This window comes from Marmota flaviventris, chromosome 10 (assembly GCF_047511675.1).
Source record: "Marmota flaviventris isolate mMarFla1 chromosome 10, mMarFla1.hap1, whole genome shotgun sequence".
Lineage (NCBI taxonomy): Eukaryota > Metazoa > Chordata > Mammalia > Rodentia > Sciuridae > Marmota > Marmota flaviventris.
This window is the reverse complement of record NC_092507.1, coordinates 39,711,280-39,736,405: the sequence shown is the minus strand read 5'-3', so window position 1 is coordinate 39,736,405 and position 25,126 is coordinate 39,711,280. Positions and strand designations below refer to the sequence as shown.

General features: G+C 35.6%; 1 protein-coding gene across 2 annotated transcripts in view; it reads left to right on the top strand.

Annotated features, from left to right (window-relative positions):
• The window catches only part of Faf1 (Fas associated factor 1), a 403,819-nt gene that overhangs the window by 357,770 nt on the left and 20,923 nt on the right, over window positions 1-25,126 (top strand). For both annotated transcript variants that reach the window (XM_027944976.2, XM_071617812.1), the window contains one exon: window positions 5,554-5,769. In XM_027944976.2, the coding sequence (XP_027800777.1) occupies window positions 5,554-5,769 (216 nt within the window). The remainder of the gene's footprint in view (window positions 1-5,553; window positions 5,770-25,126) is intronic.

The window sequence follows — 25,126 nt, the reverse complement described above, 5'->3', positions numbered from 1 at the left end:
TGTGTTTTTAATTATTACTCTATTTTATAGGACTTTGTAAGAAAGTTGTTATTGACCTTGTTTCTTATATGAGGAAACCAAAGGTCATACAGACTGTCATTTGTCTAGTGGCTAGTATTTTGGTTATGTTCTTTCATACCTTAAAGCCTATGTTCCTAAACATACCATTGGATTGAACTAGGGTTTTTTAAAACCTCACTGTTAAAAGTCAGGATAGTGATTGACTTTGAGGAAATTTAGCACCCAGAAAGGAGGCATGTTTTTGAGATACTTGATCACAGTGCTAGTTTTACAGGTATGTGGACTTTCTGAAAATTTTTCAAGTTCTATACTTAAGATTTGGGGACTTTTTCTCAAATATGTTATACTTTAATAAAATTTTAAAACAATTACAAAATATGTACCTGTGAACAAAAAAATAAAAAGATTAATATAATATTGATTTAAATTTTGCAAAAGGTCAACAATACATACATTTAAATTTTATAAAAAGTTTTAAAAAAGAATGAATGGTGCTGGATGCAGTGGTGCACTGTTATCCAAGCTATTAGGGAGCCCAAGACAGGATTACAAGTTTGAGGGCAGCATGGGCAATTGAGTAAGATACTATCTCAAGATAAAATAGAAAGACCTGGGGAAGTAGCTCAGTGTTAGAACACTTGCCTAGCATATGTAGGGCCCTGGGTTCAATTCCAGTACTGCAATAATGGAGTGATAAAAAAGTTTGGAAGTAGTGGTGATGGTTGCACAACACCATGAATATACTTAGTGCCACTGAATTGTACACTTAAAAATGGTTAAAATTATTGTTTAAGTTAATGGGTATAAATACTTAAATGATGAGAATGATTACTTATTGATGGTGACTTTAGAAAATCTAGGTTACTTTTAATGTTTTCCCTATTTAATCTTTGTTTTTCAGGGAATGTATATTACTCTTATAAGTAGGAAAAATGATTTTTAATCTCAAAGAACCAGTAGTGGTACTGATAGATGACCCCACTAATAGTATAGAAAATGTATATGACTAATCCTTCTAAGAGAGACTCATGGTTCACCCTTAAGGGACACATATGTTAATGCTATTGATGCTAGAAGGAGTCAGACATCAGAAAAAAGAGAATCAGGATGTTGACTTCTTTGTTACTAGAAGTAGAAGTCATGAGATTTCAGATTCTTTACACATTTATTAAACAAACACCTGTCATGTGCCTGTTACCATACAAAGCAGTTTTACATGCCTTATTTGAGTTAGCATGTTAATTATTCCCTCCATTACCAAATATATACTAAACACTTACTTTGTGCTATGCTATGTGCTTCTTAAAATAAGAAGACATACTCCCATGCCATAACAGAGCGGCAGGTCAATGGGAAAGCTAAACATTAGACAAGAATAGTATAATATAGTGAATGCTATAGTAGACATGTTACAACTGACATTTAATTTTAATATATACACATTTATGTATATATTTATATATGTATATTTAGTATATATGCATGTATACATATCAAAATTTGGTTATTAATATATGACAGTGTTACTTAAGTAGATTAATATTTGAAATACTCACTTGAAACTCATTGTGACTCAAAATACCAATATTAGATAAATTTCCTTTCATACTATCAAACAAAAAAATGGCAGAAATGACTGGTTTAACTAACTGTCCTTTTAATTTTTAAATTATATTTCTTAATCTTCTGGGCTTCAATTTTCCCCATTAAAAAAAAAATGAGAGCATAAGACTGTTTGGCCAGTGTAGCCCCTTCCTGGTGTGATATTCTGTGTATATCTTATCTCACAATAATAAACAACCATTCATTAAAGCCTGGTATGTGTCAAATGCTGTTAGTCAACTTTTTGTTACTGTGAGCAAAATATCTGGCAAGAACAACTTAGAAAAGCAAAAGTCTATTTTGGCTGATGGTTTCAGGATTTCAGTCTATGGTCTGCTGATTCCATTGGAATGGGCCTGAGGTGAAATAAAACTTCATGGCAAAAGGGCACAGTGGAGAAAAGCTGCTTAGCTTCTGCTAGCCAGGAAGCTGAGAGTGAGGGTGGAATCAGGGAGAAGCCAGAGAGACCTAATACAATCCCTCACAGAACACCCCCCATCAATCCCCTACTCATGGGTTTAATCTCCAATACATATACATTCATATGTATATATTTTTTATTACAGTATTTTGTAGATTCTTCAGTTATTTCTAATTAATAAATATGTTTTCTCAAATACGAAATTTCTCTCTTTTTTTTCTAACTCAGGATATGCTTTTATAATGACTTTGTTCTCAATTTTTCTTCTACTTGTTTTTTGGAAGAATTTTTCCCTGCCTTTTTGGTCTAACTCTTAATTTACTTCTTTTTCTTTCTTTCCTTTTTTAACTTTTTGGTTTTATTTATTTATTTATTTGAGGTGGGGTCTCGCTGTGTTACAGGGACTGGTTTTGAATGCCTGGGCTGAAGTGACCTACTCCTCCAGCTACCCCAGTAGTCCTTTCAAATTAGAATGGGCTGATTAGGTTACAGCTCTCATAATCTAATCAATTCACCTCTGGATATTCCTGCATTGACAAAGGAGCTTTTGGGGGCCCACATACCAAACCATAACAGATACTTCGCTAAGAATTTTACATATATCATGTTTATAATTCCGATCTCTGTAATCCCCTCTAAGGTCAGTGGTATTAGTGCCTATTAGTAGGAAAATGACCTCTGAAGCATGGAAGAGATTAGCTTTCTCTGCACATTGCAGAAGTTTTTACTGCTTTTTAAAAAAATATTTTAATATTAGAATCAGCCAAATTAAGTGATACGGAAATTAAATAATTTCTTATCATACTCATCTGTGCAAACTGTTTTTCTGTTGGTTATTTTAGATGTTTTTAACAGAAAATACATTTATATAAGTAAAAAAAAATATAAAAAGACATATTCAGGAAACTATGTGTCCTTATCCATCCTGTTTCTTCCACTTTCTATGCATTACATTTTTTTCCATTTCTTTGTATTTGCTTGTATTTATTTTCTCCAAAGAACCAATTTATTTACTGACTATTTTTTTCTAATTCATTCCTTTATGCTTTTATAATTATTCTAAATTTTCCTTCCACTTGTTTATTTATTTATTTATTTATTTATTCATTCATTTGTACATTTTGGTGCTAGGGGCTAAACTCAGGGGTACTTAGCCACTTGTTTATTTTTGGAGGAACTTTTCCCAACCTTTTTAGTCTAATTCTTAATTTACTTTTTTTTTTTTTAATTTTTTTACTTTTATTTGTGTGTGTGTGTGTGTGTGTGTGTGTGTGTGTTTTTAAAGAGAGAGAGAGAGAATTTTTTTAATATTTATATTTTAGTTTTCGGCGGACACAACATCTTTGTTTGTATGTGGTGCTGAGGATCAAACCCGGGCCGCACGCATGCCAGGCGAGCGTGCGATACCGCTTGAGCCACATCCCCAGCCCCTTATTTGTGTTTTTTTGAGGTAGGATCTTGCTGTGTTGTCCAGGCTGGTCTTGACCACCTGAGCTGAAGTGATCCTGCTTCCTCAGCCTCCTTCCGTCGCTGGGACTGCAGGCATATACTACTCATGCCCAGCTTATTTTCTCATTTTCAATATGAATTTGTTGTTGTTGTTGTAGTGGGGATTGAACTCAGAGGCACTCAATCACTAAGCCACATCCCCAGCCCTATTTTGTATTTTATTTAGAGACTGGGTCTTACTGAGTTGCTTAGCGCCTTGCTTTTGCCAAGGCTGGCTTTGAACTCTCGATCCTCCTGTCTCAGCTTCCCAAGATTCCTGAGATTCCAGGCAGGCGCCACCACAAATTTTTTTTTAAATATTTATTTTTTCGTTGTAGGTGGACACACAATCTTTATTTCATTTCTGTGTGGTGCTGAGGATCGAACCCAGTGCCTCATGTGTGCTAGGCGAGTGGTCTACCACTGAGCCACAACCTCAGCCCCAACCACCATGAATTTTAAGGCTATAAATTTCCTCTGAGGACTGCTTCAGATGAATCCCACAGAGCCTAGCATGAAGTATTTCAACAATCATTGTTTTCTGTATGTTCTACGGTTTTGATTTATACTTCATTTTTGAGATGTTTAAGAAAAAGATTGGTGTTTTTCCCCAGCTGTAAGGGTGACATCACATTTGAAAATGACTGTTGAGATTTTAAAGACTATAAGTCCCAGTTTCTCACACATCTTGTGATTATGATAGTTGTAGTTTAATTGAGGGGGAGGAATTCCTTCTATTAATGATTATTTGGTAATACAAATGTTAAACTATCCAAGAAAGAACAGAATGTAGCTGTGAAGCAGAGCATGATTACCAGGCTTACTTATCTAAGGAAATTTTCGTGGCTCTAGGGACATTAAAAGTTTTTTGTGAATTTCTGCTACAAATTCCAGTTTGGGCGAGTACCTAAGAGTTCTTCTGATCTTCTGGTGGAATATCATGAATATGGAAAAAAAGAAAATACAATACTCTAGATTGAGAACTAGGAAACATGGATTCAAGGCCAACTCTAACCATGAGATCTCAACAGTTTATCCTACATGTTTGAGTCTGTTTTGTCTTCTATAAAGTAAAGGGATTAGTTTATCTATAGGTCCAGACCCCTTATCAAGTTAATGGCAGAGGTGGAATGAGGGCTGTGGTTTCCTACCTCCAATAAACCTGATATTTGAATCTCTTTTTATTCCACTTTGTTTTTAAACGTTCCCTGTGGCAGAACATATAGAGAAATTTGCCAATTTAAGTATAATTCATCACTCCAAACAGAATCTTTCCATTCAATTTTGTCATTAACATGTTATCCAGGCTGGGCGTTATGACGCACATCTGTAATCTCAGCAATTTGGGAAGCTGAGGCACGATCACAAGTTTGAGGCCAGTGAGGCAACTTAGACCCTGTTTCAAAATAAATAATAAAATAAAAAGGGCTAGGAATGTAGTACCATGGTAAAGCGCCTCTGGGTTCATTCCCCGGTACCAAAAAAATGTGTGTGTGTGTGTGTGTGTGTGTGCATGCATGCACACGCACACACACGCATACACACACACACACATATTCCAATATTTTGTTGATTCTTTGATTGTTTCTAATTAGTCGATGAGTTTTCTTAAATATGAATGTGTGTGTGCACGCACATGTGTGTCTTTTGTGAATGCTTCTAATACCCTCATTTATACCTAAAAAGCATCTGGGTATTTGATATCTGTTTCCTCAATCACAAATGTCTGAGTTCTTCAGTTTAGAGGGGGGAAAAAAAAAGCCCTTATTTTTGAAGTAGTTACCTATTGGTTTAATAAAACATGTCTTCAAGGTGGGATATAGTTTAATGAATTGTCTTTATTAATATTAAGAAAATTTAAAAACACCTGATTTTATTGTTCAAGCATTAGTGTTGCTTAATAAATGGAGCAGTGACTTTTTGATGAGTTCCTAGAAAGTAGCAGCTGTTTTCTAGTTTCTCCCACTCCCTACAGCCCATCTATCTTACATTTTAACACCTGGTTTTTTTCCTCTACTTAGGCCATCAGACTCTCCTTAGAGCAAGCCCTGCCTCCAGAACCAAAGGAAGAAAATGCTGAGCCTGTGAGCAAACTGCGGATCCGTACCCCCAGTGGCGAGTTCCTAGAGAGGCGTTTCCTGGCCAGCAATAAGCTCCAGATTGTTTTTGATTTCGTTGCTTCTAAAGGATTTCCATGGGATGAATTCAAGTTACTGAGCACCTTTCCTAGGAGAGATGTAAGTTGCCTTTCCCATCATAGGCAGTGTGGCCACACAGGAGATATCCCATCATTGTGGCTAGGAAAAGTAGTCCAAAAAAAAGATCAAATGGTAGTCTTCTAAAAGACACCCAAAGTCTCTTTGTTCTGCACATCATTCTCTCCTCATCTTTTGAAGAAGGTAAGGCTTACCAGGCCAGCAAACATATAGCCAGGAACCCATGTAAGAAATTCTTTTCTTTACTATCTAGCTGTTTCCCCTATTCCACCACTCATATAGGCTTTTATGTTTTGCCTCAGAGTATACCTAAAAATTGTGCTTAATAGCCTAATTGTTAGATCAGGATCAAAGTTTTGGTTCAAAGAGTATTTTGTGATGTGAGGGATTTTTGTTTTGTTTTGCAGTACTAGAGATTGAACTGAGGGGGCTTTACCACTGAGCTACATCTACAGTCCTTTTTATTTTTTATTTTGAAATGAGATCTCACTAAGTTGATGAGGCTGACCTCAAACTTGCAATTCTCATGGTTGAGCCTCCCAATTCACTAGGATTACAAGCATGCACCATAGTTTTACTAGCCTGGAAAGACAAGTATGATGACCATATTTACTGTGTATCTGTATTTCAACAAAAGTATTTGATAATGTTTCATAGTATTCAGGGACAAGGTAGAGAGAGAGAGAGAGATCTACAGTTAGATGTATTCATTGCTGAATAAATGGTTATCTCCAGAAATGTTGATTGCTATCTCCCTAGTGGAAACCAAGAAGCTCTTTATTTAGTTCTTTATTACTTACCATATATATCAACATCTATACAAAGACTTTCTCTGATTTGTGGATTATGAATAATAAGATGCAAGAAAACCTTAAAATATCAAACAGTGAACAAAATGAAGCTTCCAGAATGCAGAGCAGGGCTGTTAGGAAGCAGAAAGAACTGAAAATCATGTCATCTGAGGAATATATCCTCTAGAGAAGGAAAGGGCATGGAAGACATTGTTGTCTTCAACTACTTGAAGGCTTGCCATATAAAAGAGGTTTTTTACTTTTTCAGGCTTTAGGGTAGAACTGGGATCAATATATTGAAAGTTACAAGGAGATACATTTGGGCACTTTCTAAGAAAGGAATATCTTGTGTTGTAAAGAAGTTTTTCTATCTTTGGAGATAACAATTAGTACTCTTTTCCACAATACAGATATGTATGTATGGAGAGGGATCCATTCCTAGTGTTTCTGCTTTACATGGAATTGGACTAGCTCAACTATAAGACATAGTTTAATGTTCTGTGATTCCATTATCATCTAAGTCTAGTAACCTGGACTTCATCTAACGTACCAAAACTAAGTATTTGGTTAAGACTTATCCAGGTCCCTCATATTGACTATTAGATTTGCAGGACAGAATCAGAAATGAATGGTATATGTGTAGCTCTACCAGCCAGCCATAAATCCCCTCTGGGTAGAATGAGTATTCTGCTTACATCTGAGTCCAGGAGCGTATTGTGGACTCCAGGTGGTTATAGCCATTGGTCCTTTTCTCAGTGCCCTTCCTACTACTCTGAGCCTTTTTCCCCTTATTCATATATAAAGCACACAAACATGCACAAGATAAGGAATGCACATGCTCTTACCACACAGTCAGGTAAGAAACTACCTTAACCTATTAAGTTCCAAATATTCAATTCTGAGAATATTGACACAGTTGCATTAAAATAGTTTGTAGGGCTAGGGTTGTTGCTTAGTTGCAGAGTGCTTGCCTAACACATGTGAGGCACTGGGTTCCATCCTCAGCACTGCATAACAAATAAAATAAAGGCATTCTGTCCATCTACAACTCTAAAAAAATTTTTTAAAGTGTTTGAATCATAATTTAGAGCTTTTATATATGATTACATGTGTTAATATTATAATTATTCCATCATAATATAATTATCTTATTTTTTTATAGTTCTACATCTGGAACAATGGGGCAAAATGGGTTAAATTCTGTCACTGAAATTGAACTCTCAGTAACTGAGTATTTGTTTATTTATTTATTTTTTTAGTTGTAGTTGGGCACAATAACTTTATTTGTTTTTATGTGGTGCTAAGGATTGAACCCAGGCCCCACACATGCTAGGCAAGCACTCTACCACTGAGCCACAACCCCAGCCCCTCAGTGTCTCAATATTTAGAAAAGAGCCATTATCAGGGGGTTCAAGATCAGCCTGTTTCTCTTTACTTTATATTCTGCAATGAACATATCATCTTGGAGAGCTGACTAACTTAAAACCTAAATGAATCCTTCCTAATCATTGGTTTTAAGTCACTCCCCTTCTAGGCCTTATCTGTAAAATGAAGGTAGTAAAAGAAGTAAAGTGAAAGAAATAAGGACCTTCCTGGTCTTTAAAATTAATTTGAAACAAAATTAAATCTGATTATAGATGGGTGGAAGAGAAAAAAAAATTTTAAATGATAGATTTTCTCTTCAGTGTTAACAACCTCTTCTAACAGGGTAAAAAAAAAAAATGTAGACTAAAAAGTTGCTTTTGAAAAGAAGCAGAAGAACTTGATGTAGGATAGATGAGGCTGGACATACAAGGAATTTTCAGGAAGCAGGTTTATTTAAGCTGCAGCTGACCAGAGGGACTAATGCCTCAAAAATCTTTTGGACCCCAGATTTATACTCAGTGAGATGGAAACACAACAGTGGGTGGGTTCATAATAGTTACTTTTTGTTCCACATTCTTAGGTCAGACAGAGGTTTCACAAATTTTGACTATGGAAAACAGAATCAGTAACTTTTACACAGCAAACTATTGAGATAGAGTCTATCAGACCTTTTGTATGCAAACCTGGCATTCACAAAAAAAAAAAAAAAAAAAAGGAATCTTCAAACCACAATGAGCTTTCAGGTGAAATCCCATTGATACTCTGTAAAATCTTGCTGACAAGAAGCTTAATTATGGTAGGGGTCCCTGGAGAAGTTCATTTATGGTGGGTATTTTGGGGGCTACTTTAAACTAAAATGAAATGCAGAGGATTCTTGCATCTGCCACTTGCCTACTTTGAGTTCTAGTAACCAACTTTTCAGCCTTTTCAATGCAGACTGTTATGTCATTACTGGACAAGCCCTAAGTAGAAAGCCCATCATGTAGTCTTAGAGAAAATCTACTCCTGATTTGGCTTTTCATCACTGATCCTTTGTTTTACATTGCTGAAGAAAACTATTCAGTGTGGCTAACATTCTCTTCTCCTAACATCTCTTTCACTCCTGACTCCATTTCTACCTTGGTCCCTATTCCAAGGCAAATTTAAATCAAGTTTGCCTTTGTTGCCCAAAGAAAAAAACCAAACCACCTGTCAGAGAAATCAGGAGTCTCCCAAAACTAATCACAAGTCCATTTTATGGTCCTTGGTCAACCTGAAATCATCTGCCACAGTTATTTTTTCAAAAACCCAACTCTGATAATTTCTTCTCTTGCTTAAAACTTTTTAATAGCCCCTACTAGCCTAGAATAAGTACAGACCCCTTAGAATGTTTTTTGAAAGATTTACAGTCTGTTCCATTTGTGCCTTTCTTATATCCTGCCTCTTTTATTTTTATCAGCAGGAGATAGGAGATTGCTCATTATTCACTAATGACACAGATTCTCATGCCTCCATGTCCCTGGCCTGTTTGAACTATCTTTTAATGCCTAGCTCAGAAGTCACCTTTCTATGGGCTTCTCCCAAGCTCCCCACCAATATACCATTATAGTTTGTGCACTCCTCTCTTGTTCTGTTGTTCTGTAATGATTTACAGAGGCAGCACATATCATGTTCAAATCTATATCCTCTGCAGTTCCTGCTGTGGTACCTCATATATAAGCATTCAGGAACTATTGTCAAATGTTAGTGACCTCAGGCTCCCCTAAATCTCTAGTTCCGCAGTGAAGGACAGAGGCTGTTCCAAATCACAACAAATGACCAGACCCACCCAGATTCCAGTCCTAAAGTCAGAAAGCCCACCCAGGAATTTTTAGGCCTCTCCAACCCAGAGGTGGGGTAAGAGTTAATAGCTCTTCATCCTTCTTTGAATGCTCTTTCAAGTCAAATGACTAGTGTTTTTGCAAGGCTATTCTGTAACAGCCATCTGTGTCTGCAAGGATTAGGATCTAATTTGTAAAAGTCATCTTAAATTACAGCCAAAGTAAAGACTGTTAAAAAGCACATCTTAAGACCTTGCCTCTTTAATAACAAATACTCTAAGACCTAACTGTAGGAGTCTTATTGTGTCTTCAGCCTTTTCTCCACTAAGGAGAGGCTGATGTCTCACCAGAGGACTTATTAAATGTTCTTCAGTGCCCCCTGAACCCCCCTTACCAAAACAATACTTTATGTTAAGATTTCCCAGCTGTCCAACTATTTACTAAATGTCTGCTGGGTATTATACTTCACTGAACTGAGCACTATGGGATAACCAGAATAATAGCAGGCACAGGCCTTCCCTAGGAAAGCCTATTGTCAAGTTGCTAGGAGTATTGAGCTATTTGTTTGGGGGTGTTTTTTGTTTGTTTATTTCCATTATGTTAATAACAGTTACCAGGAGAAGTAGTATTTACTTCCCAAGCTTGGGTCATTAAGCTCTACTTTTGCACATGTTAAAAACCATAGCCAATTTGCCTTACTTGGGAATTGCCCTAGGAGTGAGTCCTAAAAGCTAAGTAATGGCATTGACCTCACCACTAGTTACTGTGGTTCCCCTCTGGACCTATAGTGACCCAGACACAGGCCTTTCCCAGAAAAACCTGTCACCCATCTTACTTAGACTGAGGTTATCAGTATCCTCCAACCTTCCTCTTCTGTGTCACTACCTTATCTTCCTTTTTCTTTCCTTCTTCCTTTCCAACCCCTTCCCTTCTTTCAGATCGTGTTTCACTTTTGTTATCTACTCCATCTTCTTTCCACTTTTCCCTCTGTTATTTCTGTTTTCCACAACTCTTCATCTTCCTGTCTCTTCTGTTTTTCTTCTTTTGTCTACTCTTTTTCACATCTTTGAGGAGCTCCACTACAAATGGAAAGTAAGTTTTTTTCTATTTATAGAAGAACTGGAAAGTACTAAGAAAAGAGGATGAGGAATAACAGGTTAGCTCCAGAACCATTGGCCTGTATGCTATCAAAAGAAAGTTGTAACAAACTAAGCTATATATCTAATTGGCTTTTCTTTGTGAATTATGAATCAAGCAACCTCTATTCAAAAAATAGAATGTGAGCTCCCACTGGCCAGTTGTAGAACAGTGAGTTTTGTAAGGTGGAAACAAAAAGACTATTGGAGGGTAGGGGAGAACTAGGTAATAATCAGGTAAGATAAGTACTTACCTTTTTGTAAGGGTGAAGGCAGAGGAGTCTTATGCTGACTCAGTCTGGACTCTCCTGTTTTCAGGGGGAAAAAAATGATATTGTTTGGAATCTCTTTGCTTCCTTAAAGTTTCAATTTTATTATGGAACATTCATCATGACTGACTCTATTTTGGTTTGTTCTGGTCTTGTGGAATCTAGTAAAAGGACCAGTCCAAAGCAGTGACTTCCTATAACTTTCAACCACTACCAGCACCCCCCTTTTTGGGTAAGCTCTTTCCGGTGTGAGAATACCACCAAATAACATAGTTACCAACATTTTGGATTTGGGGTCTCAATATATCACTCATAGATTATAGTGTCCTCATAACCATGCATTTCTTTCTTTTGAGTTTTTGTGATTCCAACCTATAAGAGATATTTGATATTTGACAGATGACCACATTCAAACATTTTAAACTTTAGAAAGGATATAGCACACCATAATAGTCATACTATTATGACTATCAAGAGAATAATATCAAAAGTTTAGAATATGCTCCCTAGTAAGAGTCCCCATGAAATAAACCATCTAAAATTGAGTGTATCAAAGAATAAGCCAGATGAAGAATGTTTGTTTTAACCAAGTAGCCTGATCATTCTTTTTTTTTTTTTTTTTACTGTCTACGTTACCCAATTTCCATGTCCAACAACAAGTAGTAGCAACATCACAAATTGCTCCGCGTTCAGTTAGAAGGCCACAGTTCTGTTATCTAGCATCTCATGGTTGGGTTAAATTAAAATACAGAGCAAAAAAAATTTAAAAAAAAAAATACAGAGCAAACACAAGAGAGTCTAGAAGTCTAACTATAAAAAAGACCACTGGTACAACTGGAACAAGAAAATTAATTGCATTAGGAATGTTGCTAAAGTTACCCACTAGGTAGACCAAAGGATCCCTTACATCAGGTAAAAAGTTGGGTTTACTATAACAGATTCAACACACTGTCAGATTATCCACAGAAGTTATTAATTATGAAATCTAATTACAATTTTATCATGCCAAGTTAAAAAGGTAGGTAGAAGCAAGGAAAAACTGAGATAAGCTGTCTTATTATGGCAGGTCTTATTCCAACATCTTTGGTAAAGCTGTACTCAATACGAAATCATTAATTTCTCATCCTGCTTAGCAGTTAGAATGTTTTTGGTTCATAGGAAGGTGATTTGACAAACTCTTTGTTTGACCCACTCAACAAGCATGAGACATGTTCCTTGAAATTTATGCAGAGTTGTCCAGCTTCAGCTTATAGAGCTTCAGGAACAGAGAAGTTCTTGTTCTTAGAGTACTAACTAAGTGTTGGAAGAAACTAGAATTCAAACTGTGAACAGGGCTACAATTGGGAGTACTATAGCTTATAAGTATATAGGTGTACTATACAAGCAGATGTACTATAGTTTTTCTCATAAAGCATAATTTTTATCTATGGTCACCCCAGTTATTACCAAACAAAATCTAAGTAAGACTAATTTGTGTTCTCAGCAAACTTGGCCTGATTATTTTCACGAATGTGGGGATAGTACTGACCACACAGGGGATAGCACTGACCACACAAACTTTTTAAAGTTTGCTTTGCTAGAACTTTTGATAAGAAATCTCAGATTGAAGTTTTTTAAATTTCTTGGGGCTAGGAATTCAAACCATGACAAACTTCAGAATGTGTGCTGTGCCTGTAGATTCATTCATTGCACGCTCTCAAATACAATGTGCCAGTCAAAGCCTTGGTAATATAATCAGTATTTCCAGTTGTACCCTGATATAGAGAGTAGATTATTGTTGAACTTATAAATAACTACATTGCCATAAGAATACAAACTGTTTCTGAATTCTAGAGGGATCAGGTAAGGAGGAAATTAATATTTTAATCCCATTCACAAAGTATACTTTGTCCCAAATTGCTATAGTTTCAAATAGCTCAAGGGAAAGTAAAGAAATTTTTTTTAAATTGGAAAACAGAGTATTAATAAAGAACCAGCAATGTTGCAAATAAAAATGGGCTGTAAAACCCCATTAATTCTTCATCAATTCATTAAGTCTCATGTAATTAATTCTTCTACTTCATGTAGGTTAGCACTTTCACAAACCCATTAGTTTCTTCTTTAAAGTTCTGGAAATTCTTATCCAGTCCAATGGTAGAATCTTAAAGTTGTCATAAACCTGTACTGGTCAGAGTCCTTTCCGTGAATCTCCTTAAAGACACAGTTCTTTAAGATTATTGTCACTTGCAAAAATCTTTCAGAAAGAATCATAATGAAGCAACTAACTGCAATCAACAATACTTAAAATGGCTATGGTTAAAGATATGATGAGAATTCCTTATAATAATGATGCAACTTACAAGGAAATTTGGTTATTTCTGGGGCATATAACATTTTTAAATATCTGATTTCTAGGAATTTCATACAGTTTTAAGACACAATAATAATAATATATTCATATAAATACAACTCAAGGAGTAAATATCATTTCTTATTTGACAGTGCTTCCCATATAATTAACATATCAAAGTAATTTACCAAATAAGCCTGAGAACGATCTCTTTTACAGATTCTTTTTACTGATTCTAGGGCCCTCTGGCATGTCCTGAAGTTAGTTCAAAGACAAAAAGATATAAGTTTGAATTTGATTTAGGTCAGTTTGTCCAAAGAATCAAAGGTCTAAAACTCTTGATTATAGAGGATAACAGATCACTGTGAGATCATTGTGATTTATTTAACTAGAGTGATAATTTAAAAACTTCAAAAGACAAATACAGAAAGTTACATAATTGTAGGAAAAAAACCTTAATTTTAATATAGAGGATTCAGTTTTTTTAAATAATCAAAGACCTGCTAAAGACAAGATGAAATATAGGGCATCTTGATAAAATACAAAATCTGTGTCTAAGCCAGTTACCTAAAAGGTAGAGAAAAACCTTTCACTATTTCTTATTAATTGCAGATTAATTCTTCTAGAAAGCCTTGTTTTGACAAAGAACCAAATTCTGCAATGACAAGGGAAGGCATTACAAAGGAAGCAAATGTGACGAGCCTTGCAGAGAGAGAGATATTCAGTGAGTGGAAATGGAATAGCAGAGTTAGAAGTGAGAATTTCACTGTTAGTTAGATTGATTCTGAACCTCACTCTTTCACATGCCTGCAATATAAACATTGGACAATTTACTTAGATTTTCTGAATTTTATCTCTTCATCTTTGAAAGATAAATTATTATATCTATCTCAGAGAGTTGTGTAAGATAAGTGAATGTAAAATACCATGTTTCTAGTGCATAATGAATAGTATCTGCTAAAATTATCGTGTGTGGAGAGAATAACTATGAAGGACTGATAGGTTTTTTTGTTTGTTTTTTAATGACAACAGTGAATTCTTTATTCTAGAATAATGATGGATATTTGTATTTAAAATATCCAAATGCCTTTAACCTAAAATTAAAAATTTATGAAAAGGATTTCAAAATTATCAAAGCCAATGCTATCATTTTATAGATGTGGGATCAAAGCAAGATAAAATTAAGCACTTAAGTCACAGCAGTAAACAGGCATAGCAGTACACACCTGTAATCTCAGCAACTCTGGAGACTGAAACAGGAGGGTGTAAAGTTCAAGATAAGCCTTAGCAACTTAGAGAGGCTGTAAGAACTTAGCAATACCCTGTCTCAAAAAAAGAAAAGGGATGGGGTTGTAGCTCCTTGGTAGAGTACACCGCTGGCTTCACTCTTCTATACTACCCCCCTCAAAAAAAAAACAGGATCAATTATAATAGCTGAACTGACACTAAAGCCCAAGTTTTCTTCTCGTGGCCATTGTTTTTTAGATTGTTGGCTCCTTTTAAACATCTGCTAGTAGGCTATAGAGTTCTACTTTAAAATCAGTCATATAACAAAAAGAATTAGAAAATCAACATTAGAGACCACCTAGTAAATGAAATAAATGGCAACACCAAGCACCAATATTTTAAAATATTTTGTAGCTCAGCAGCCTTCATATGCCTCTAATATTGCAATGGGATTGATTTTCAATTCATATTAGATGGAGTTTGATTTTTTTTTTTTTTTTTTAAAGCAGAGCTATGGGGCTTAGGAATGTGGCTCAGTGGTAAAACATTTACCTGGCATGCATAAGGCCCTGGGTTCAGTCCCCAGCACACACAAAAAAAAAGCCAAAAGGAAAAATTTTAATGCCGTTGAACTACCTATATCTTAAAACCTTTGTTCTCAAAATTAAACCTCTAACTGGGAAAATACATGTTGAAGTTAAATCTGATGAGCTTATTCCATTTCCCTCGGGTGTTTTATATCACCATAGATGGTTATATGATATTTTCTAATATTCCTAAATTATCCAAAGAATCAGAACTTTGTGGAGTGGAATACAACTAATATCTAGTTGGTCACAGTATTGATTCTGACTTTCTCAAATCTGTTCTTTTCCTCTCTCCCATACCAGCAGCCCAAATCATCACCGATCAGATTAGATTTATGGCTTCCTAATTCATCTCACTACCCCCAGCCTTGCCTCTCCCACCCAATCCATCCTCCCCAGTATCTCTTGAGTCATTTTTCTAAAATGCAGATTTGATTCTATCTATCTCCTGCTTTAAAGCCTCCAGTGATTATAATGGCTTACAGAAAGAAGTTCAAACACCTTACAAAGGCATACATACTCTTTCACAATTTCACACCATCACCTTTCCCTGTTTAATTCTTCTCATTCCCTCCCATTATTTCTTCACCACATGCATCCACCATTAGACTGCAATATATTTATTTACTGAAAAAACTGTGAAATTTCTCTCAAGGGTAAAATACATTCATAGAGTTATCTCACTCTTCTTCTGTCATCTTTGGGAGGTAGCAAGATAGCTGATATTAGTACCATTTAGCAGATGGACAATGTGAGGCCTTGAGGTAAAATTACTTGCTTGATGACATATATTCAATTAAAGTCTGCAGCTCAGCACTCTCTCAATTTTCTTTCTTTTCTTTCTTCTTTTTTCTAATTTTTCCAAATTATTTAATGGATACATAAAAACAAAAATTATACATATTAATGGGCATGTCATGTTTTGATAAATATATATGTTGTGTAATGTTTAAATCAGGTTAAACATATCTCCTCAAACATTGACTATTTTTTTATGGTATAAACTTTCAAAATCATTTCTTCTTGCTTTTTAAAATGAACAGTGCATTATCATTTATATACACCCTACTGTGCAATAGCACACCAAGAATTCTTGCTCCTATTCTAACTTTAGCACTCATTGATCAACCTTTCCCCCAACCCCCTACCTTTACTCTCTCCAGAACTCTGATAACCACCATTCTTCTCTCAACTTCTATATCTTTCTGTACCTGGTTTATTTTACTCAACATAATGATCTCCAGTTCTACTTGTATTACCACAAATGACAGGAGTTCATTCTTTTTTTTATGGTTGAACAATATTCTGTTGTGTACATTTTCTTTTTTCATCTGTTTGTTGACGGACACTCATTAGTCAATGCTTTCATTTCTTGGCTATTGCCAATAGTGCTGCAATAAACATGGGAATGCAGATGACTTATACTGATCCCATTTCCTTTTATATTCAATAGTGGAATTGCTGGATCTTATGATACTTGTATTTTTAATTTTCTAAGTAATTTCCATATAGTTTTACATAATGGCTTTACTAATTTCCATTTCTACCAACAGTGTGCAAGTGTTCCCTTCTCTACACAACCTTGTCAATATTTGTTATCTTTATCTGTTGTTTTGTTTTCAAAAGTTTTATTGTGAGGAAAAATGATCCTGTATTATTTTGACTACAGTACACTTGAGTTTATAGGCTAAAGTCATTTGGCAAAATGTTTACATAATATTTATAACATCCAAAAGAAACTAAATAGCAAGAGATTTAAAAGAATGCTACAGTCAAGCAGGTGGCATACTCGTGTAATCCTAGCGACTCAAGAGGCTGAGATAGGAGGATCACAAGTTCTAGGCCAGCCTTGGCAATTTGGCAAGACCCTAAGCAACTTAGACCCTGACTCAAAAGCAAAAATAAGAAAAGGCTGGGGATGTAGCTCAGTGGCAAAGTGCTCCTGGGTTCAATCCCCTGTGCCAATAAATAATAATAATAATACAGCATTCTTAGTAGATCTATAAGTGAAGCTCTAATTTGACATGACAGCAATATAACTAAAGGGAAAAACTTTCTAACAAGGGTAGTTTGTGTATTTTTCATTTTGTTTAAGAAATTTATTTTCTAAAGTTTAAGTTGGAATTTTTAAGAAACAACATTTACTTGTCAATTTTATATATCATTATGGATATGGTATGATCTTTTGATATGTGCATACATTGTAGAAGGATTACATCAAAAGGCTAGGGATTGGGCTGGGGTTGTAGCTCAGTGGCAGAGCACTTGCCTTGCATATGTGAGGCACTTGGTTTGATCCTCAGGACCACATAAAAATAAATAAATCAAGTATTGTGTACACTCACAACTTTAGAAATTTTTTTAAAAAGGTGGGGAGCTGGGGATATAGTTCAGTGGGAGAGCACTTGCCTAGCATGCACAATGCTCTGGGTTTGATCCCTAGCACCACAGAAAAAATGGAAGGAAAGAATAATCATTAAATCAAGCTAATTAAATAAGGCTGATTAATATATCCATCACCTCACCTCTATAGCATGCTGTTGTTGTTGTTGTTTTGTTGTTGTTGTTATTTAGAATCTATTCTTCTGACAATTCTGAAATATACAGTACCTGTCTAACCAGGGTCACCTTACTGTGGAATAGATCTTTAACATTTATTTGTCCTAATTGGAACTGTGTATCCTTTGACCAACATCTCCCCTTTCCTATACCCTAAGGACAGTGAAGATCAAGGTTAATTATTTGGAAAGATTTCAGGCTGATATACAGAATCAACTGAAAATTCATAGTTTTAAGGTATGATTGATTCATCATTGGAATGATTAAGGAGATGGAATAGAGAGAAGTCAATGATATAAAGGAAGAACGTGGCATTGACAATCACAAGATCATTTAGTAGATATGCAGCCTCGAACAAGGCATACCTACCCTCTAAGTCTCAATTTTCTTCTCCACAAAAAAGCAACAATAAATTCTGCTTATCTCCCAGGATCATAGCACTGCTTAAGTAAAGCAATGTGCATAAAAGTGCTTTGTAAACTGTGAGGTTCTGTTCAAATATGAAAAGTAATGATGATCGTTATTATCCAGTAGCCAAATGTTCAGAATAAATCGTTGAATTGTTAAATAATATTTATTGAGAGCTTACCATGCATTTGGAATATTATATTATTCTAAGTGCCCTGTATACATTTACCCCTAGAAACAACTCCATAAGTAAATATTCATACTATCCCCATTCTGAAATGAGGAAACTTAGATACAAAAGATGCTAAATAAAACTTACCCAGTGTCATACATAATAAATCTTATTCCATAAATGTGCTGTTAGTCCTTATGCTATCAGCCTCCTGAATTGAGGAGGGAATATTAGTGAGGTGGATTCTCATCTAGAAAAATACTTGCAGTGTATAAATGAAAATCAGCATTAATATATTTGGAAAGATTTTGTCATCTCTGATTTGTTTCTTTTTGTAATTTCTCCTCATGGGTCACAGCTTATATACTTAGTTGTATATCACACCCTATTTCTCCAACAAATTTTTATTTTGCCAGGTACTATGCTAAATGCTAAGGGATGAAGCCTAGACCTTACATTTGAGAATATTCTAGCCCCTTCTACAAATTATTGTCACTGTGCCAAGAACCAAAAAGTAGTCAGATAAAAGCAGTAAAAGCCAGAGTTGGCCAAGATCCCTACTGGAGTGGATGACCAAGAAAGACTTTATAAAGGAAATAGAAGTTGAACAAAACATTGAGATAGATAGGTTATATGGTAAGTTGATAAGTGGAGAGCATTCTCCAACAGCTGAACCAGCTTGAGGAAAGAAGCTACTGTTGGAAAGCACAAAATATGGTAAAATGATGGAATGCAGACCTGATTGGCTGAATCGCAGGATTTGGATAGTAAATTTCTGAGAAAGGCAGAAGGGAGAATGGGGGACAGAATGTGTAAAACTTGGAATATCAGCAAAGGAGCTTGGTTTTTTTTCCTATGAAAAGTCGTTAAATAAAGGAATGACATGGTCATTATCAAAACAAGAATAATCGCCCATAAATTACTCCATAACTTATAAATTTACCTCACCTGGCACATAGTAAGTACTCAGTAAAAGTCCTCTGATCTCTTTCTGCCTATATTGGTGATTTCATCTGTCTTGTGTTGTTAAATGTCATATATATAATTACAACTCCCAACAGTATATATCTAACCTAAATTTTCAACTCTGGATGTATATTCATACAATTACCTACCATATTTCACTGCATAATCATCGCAGATTTTTTTTTTTTGTACCAGAAATTGAACCCAGGGTTACTTAAACACCAAGCCATATTCCCCACCTTTTTTTAAAATTATTATTATTATTAGAGACAGGGTCTCACTAAATTGCTTAGGGTCTCACTAAGTTACTGAGGCTGGGTTTGAACTTATGATCCTCCTGCCTCAGCCTCCAGAATCATCGCAGATTTTATGCCAAATTTTAAAAGTAAAGTGTGAATTAAGTGAAGCTTTTTTTAAATTGTGTCAGTGTTACTTAGAAATTATTCATTACTAAACTATCTTTGGTGCAAGATTAGAATGCACAAAATACTCATTAAAATTCAATAGTTCAAGGTGCTGGGGTTATGGCTTAGTAGTAGAGTGCTTGCCTAGCATACACGAGGCACCGAGTTCAATCCTCAGCACCACATAAATGTAAAATAAAGATATTGTGTCCACCCAAAACTTAAGAATAAATATTTTTTTTAAAAAAATTCAATAGTTCAAGCCAGGAACAATGGTGCATGCCTGTAATTCCAGCAGTTCAGGAGGCTGAGGCAGGAGGATTACGAGTTTAAAGCCAGCCTCAGCAAAAGTGAGGCACTAAGCAGCTCATACAAAATAGGGCTGGGGATATGGCTCAGTGGTTGAGTGCCTCTGAGTTCAATCCCTGGTGCCCTTCAAAAAAAAAAAAATTAATAGTTCAAATCCACACACATCATTTCTTCCTGACAGTTTAGCACATAGTTAACACATTAGTTGTATTAATTTGTGCATTATAATCAAAATATTGCATTTCAGAAAATTTGTTACAGTGTCACATAATGTGGATTTACAAAATTTAATCTTATGTCCAAAGTCTGTGCCACTGTCATTGGTTTTGTTAGGTGACGTCGTTAGTCCTTAATATAAATGGCATCCTCAGCACCAGTCACGTAAGATGTGTTTATCTTTAGTACTGCAGTGTTCTAAACAAACCACACAAATTGGCTTTCAGAAATGTTCTGACAATACACGTACACTATGAATTTTAGGTTCATAGTGCTCAGTGTGCAAAAAAGACAAAGACACATCCATATGTCACTGGTGAATACATTGCTGCTCTGTTTACCTTTTTGTTGTTGTTGTTTTGTTTTTTGTTTTTTTACCTTTTAAGTAGCATGACAAACAGAATTATACCATACAACAATTACACAATGAAAGGTTATAAACCAATTTTGGAATAAATAAACAGGGTGTAGTGATTAATGCAATGAGATATGGTACTCAACCTTTCTGCTTTATGTCTTATAGCCATCTTAAATTAAACATAGTCAAACTAAACTGCTTCCTACTTCCTAAAATGTGCTCTTCCCTTAATCTTTGTCTTATTAAATGGCAACTTTCTTTTGGTTTAGGCAAAAAACTTCAGAGTCATCCTTAACTCTCCTTTCTCTCATGTCTGTATTCAACTCGTAAGCAAAATCGGTTAGTTTTATCTTCAAAAATTGTTCACAATCTACTTCTAGTTGCTTTTACAAATGAACCCTCGCCAAACCAAGTATAATCTCTTGCCCAGATTATTTTGTCTTAACTGACCTCTCTGCCTCCACCCAACGCTCCCACACAGTCCCTTTATTTAAATAAATAAATAAACAAACTTTAAAAGATATTTTTAAGATTAATTAATTTATTTTATTTTATGGTAAGGCAAATCGTGCCACTTCTTAAACCCTATTGTGGCTCCCCATCTAGCTCAGAGTAAAAGGCCTTCTTTGATCTAATTCCCTTGCATTTCTCTGATCTCTCATACACAATCCTTCCAGCCAACCCTGGCATCCCTGCTGTTTGTGAAACACCATAAAACCTGTTCATTCTTCAGGATCTTGTACTTTCTTCTACTGAAATAATCTTCCTTTGAATATCTTTATTGCTCAGGTCCTCACTTCCTCCAGGTCTTGCTCAAATAGTACTTTTCCATTGAGGCATTTTCTGAGCAACCCATATAAAATAACAGTATTCCTTCCCTCCACTCTATAATTCTACCTTTCCCACCCTGCCAGACTGACAACCCTACTATACCTCTTGCCCTGTTTTCTCTTTCTCCATTGAACTGATCACCACTTGAATGGATATTTAGTTGTTTATTGTCTCCCTCCTACTTTAAAGGTTTTTGAGGTCAGGAAATGTCTTTGTTCACTACTATATTCCTGGCACTTAGGAGAGTACCAGCCATCTAATAAATTCTCAGTAAATATCTAGTCAGTGAATGAATGAATGAATGAATGAATGAATCAAGTGAACAAACAGCCTTAAAATAATAATTATGCTACCATTTATTGAGTTCCAACTGTGTCAGGCAACTATGCTAGGTTCTTTATAGGCATCATGTAATTGAATTCTTACAATAACCCTATAAGATGGGTTTGATCCTTACAAAAGCTCAAAGAAGTAGGTTTCAAAGCTATGTCAAAAATCTCATTATACCAGGCAAATGTTTTCTCATTTTGCAGATAGGGAAGCTGAAACTTATTATAAGTGTTTTAACCAAGATTATATAGCCATGAAGTGGCAGAGCTGGAAATTAAATATGAAGGTGCTGCTCCTTTCTGTTATATCTCAATAGCAACTCAGAAAGATGGATTAACATGTAGAAGGACTGAAGCCAGAAAACTAGTCAAGGATGTTTTAAAACAAGATGATAAAAAATGCAGCCAGGCAGTGGAAGTGAGAAATGGTTTTGTGTAAAACTATCCCTGTGCTATTTTGATAAGTGGTTCCTTAGCTTTTCATGTCTCCTCTGTACTTGAAGTCAGATCTTTTTTCCAATGCACTGGCACTTCCACCTATTTGCCGTGTTACACCGAGTAAATCATTTCTCCTTTCTATATTTTAGTTACTTCATCTTTCAAGTGAGGATAGTGTCATGTGTCCTCACAGATAGATTGTGATGATAAGATCAAAAGTGATAATGAAAACACTTGGTAAACGGCAGAGGGCCATGCTGTTAGAGTTGGTAATGCTGAGCTGCTTTGATCCATCTCCAGCAAGTCACTGCCTTTGACCTATCTCTAGCCTTTAAAAAATAAGTTTTTAGACACATTCCTCATTCTTAATATATGGGTGACCTGCACTCTGTCACTTGCATTATAATAGTCCCTTCCTTGGAAGAAAGTCCACTATTATATTATGCTTAGTGCAGAGAAAATGTGTTCTGAACCTTGGGAGTCACAGGGAGATCGCACGCTTATATCATATAAAGAAACAGTTTTGGGGGGCTGAAGGGCTTGGGCACCTCACAGAACCTGTCCTTAGAAGGCAGATAATATTAGCCACCTGTAAGATGGTTGTAAGAATTAAATGAGGTAATGCAAAAGCACAGATGTGACATACAGTAGATACTCAGGACATATGAAGCTATAAAATGCGTAGACCTCTGGTGCGGAGGAATAGTGCAGCTCACCATTGGACCTGCCCTTGGGTGGTGCACTATGTGGAGGATGAAAGCACACCATTTTGCTTTGAGTCCTGCTTTCCTTTAAGGAACTATATTCTCCCTTTTCTTCACATAACTGTTTCTACAAAGCAAAATTCTGAGCTGGGGTTACATGGAAATGTGACAAATACCAGAAAGGCTTTCAGTGCATTGGTCCAACTTTTCTGCTTTGTTTCAAGATGAGTTGGGTCTGAGCTTTTTAAGTATGGATGTCTAATTTGAAAGTTTTCTTTAAATTTTCTAAAGTGTTTTAGATGACTCCTAGGTTGTTACTGCCTGTTCCAGCTCTCAGTCAGATCAGATAATTAGTAATTACTAATGTTCTAGTCTGTGCCAGTCCCAATATAGATTCTTTAATTTAATCTTTACACAAACTCTAAGGCATGGATAGTAGCCCTGTTTTACAAATAAAAAGAGGGGCCAAGAGATGTTGAGCTGTGTTTCCAGGATCACATATATGTGTGTGACAAAGTCAGGATTCCAATAATATATTAGACATCTTCATAGCTGCCTCCAGGTTCAATAATTTCCTAGGAAGACTCATAGGAGTCCACATATAATTATACTCATGGTTATGATTTATTATAGCAAAAGGATGCAAAGCAAAATCAGCAAAGAGAAAAAATATATGAGGCAGAACTTAGGGCAAATAGGGATAGATTTAGACAGAAATAGATTCCAAGGAAAATAAATCCTTGAAAATGACCTTCCAAGGGTCATCTCCTAGAGTCGTCATGTAAGACTTATGACTTAATTTCCCCAGCAACAACTTGAGACAGCATGTGTGGAATGTTGCCAATCAAGGACACTTATAGGAAGTGGAGGGGTTTTTGTTTGTTTATTTGTTTTATTTATATATATATATATATTTTATATATATATATATTATATATATATATAATATATATATATATCTTTGTTGATGATGACAGACCTTTATTTTATTTATCTATATGTGGTGCTGAGAATTGAAACCAGTGCCTCACACATGCCAGGCAAGTGCACTACCACTCAGCCCCAGCTCCAATACCTGAAGTTTTTATTGAGGACCATATAGGTAATCTTTGCTTGGCACATATCAAAAAAAAAAGCAGAGTCCCAGAAAGCCAGAAGGAAAGTATATGTTCACATAAATCATCAATTCCACAATTTAGACATAATGAACCACTTTGTTTTTTCACTAGTAATTGAACCCAGGGGCACTTTTACCACTGAGCCCTTTGTGTTTTATTTTAAGATAGGATCTCAATAAGTTGCCAAGGATAGCCTCAAACTTACAGTCCTCCTTCCTCCAGCCTCCAAGTGACTGAAATCATAGATGTGCCTCACCATACCAGGCTGAATCACTTTTATCAGTTCTAGAAAAAATGGGGACCCTCCTGAAACCCAAGTTCCCAGACTTCATCCTTGCAGGTAGGCCTTTCCGAGAATAGCAGTCATATCTATTGTATTAACCTTTATCTGTATAGACTGCCCCTTGACCAAGATATCTTTACAGGGAAGCCCCCTGCTGTCTCTCAGTCACCACTGTTGTGTATAATTGTAGACCTAGCAATCAGTTTGAATTCAAGGCACTCATATCAGATTGGAAAGGCAGCATGGGGAGTTTTCCTTCAGGAAGAGGAAAAGTGTCCAGGAACAGTTTTGAAAAGCAAAGATCATTAATGCCCTCTTTCTTCCCTAGTACCTCCCTTGATGCCAGGGTTTTGTTGTTTTCTCCTCTCCCTTATTACAAAGTCAGCGTGTTTCATTTAGCAATTGTAACTATATTTTTTAAAATCATCCCCTCCTCTCACTCAGACCTTTCTTCTTGAAGGATGTATGTACAAGACCGACAAAAATATTTTTATAAAAAATCTTTTTATTTAATTTAACAATCAGAAAAGCAGGAGTTGGTCAGGACAAAATTCTGGATTTTAAAATGTTTTTGAAATGAATTTACATAACTTCTTCCATCTTTCAGCCTAGTAATTATCTAGTGAGTAGCTGATGTAATGCAGCTTTTTTTTTGTTAGAATCCCATAATTGTGGTTACATTTGATGTGGCATTACATTGGTCATGTATTAATTTTTCATATATAATGATAGGAAAGATATGTCCAATTCATTCTACTGTCTTTCCTATTCCCATTTCCC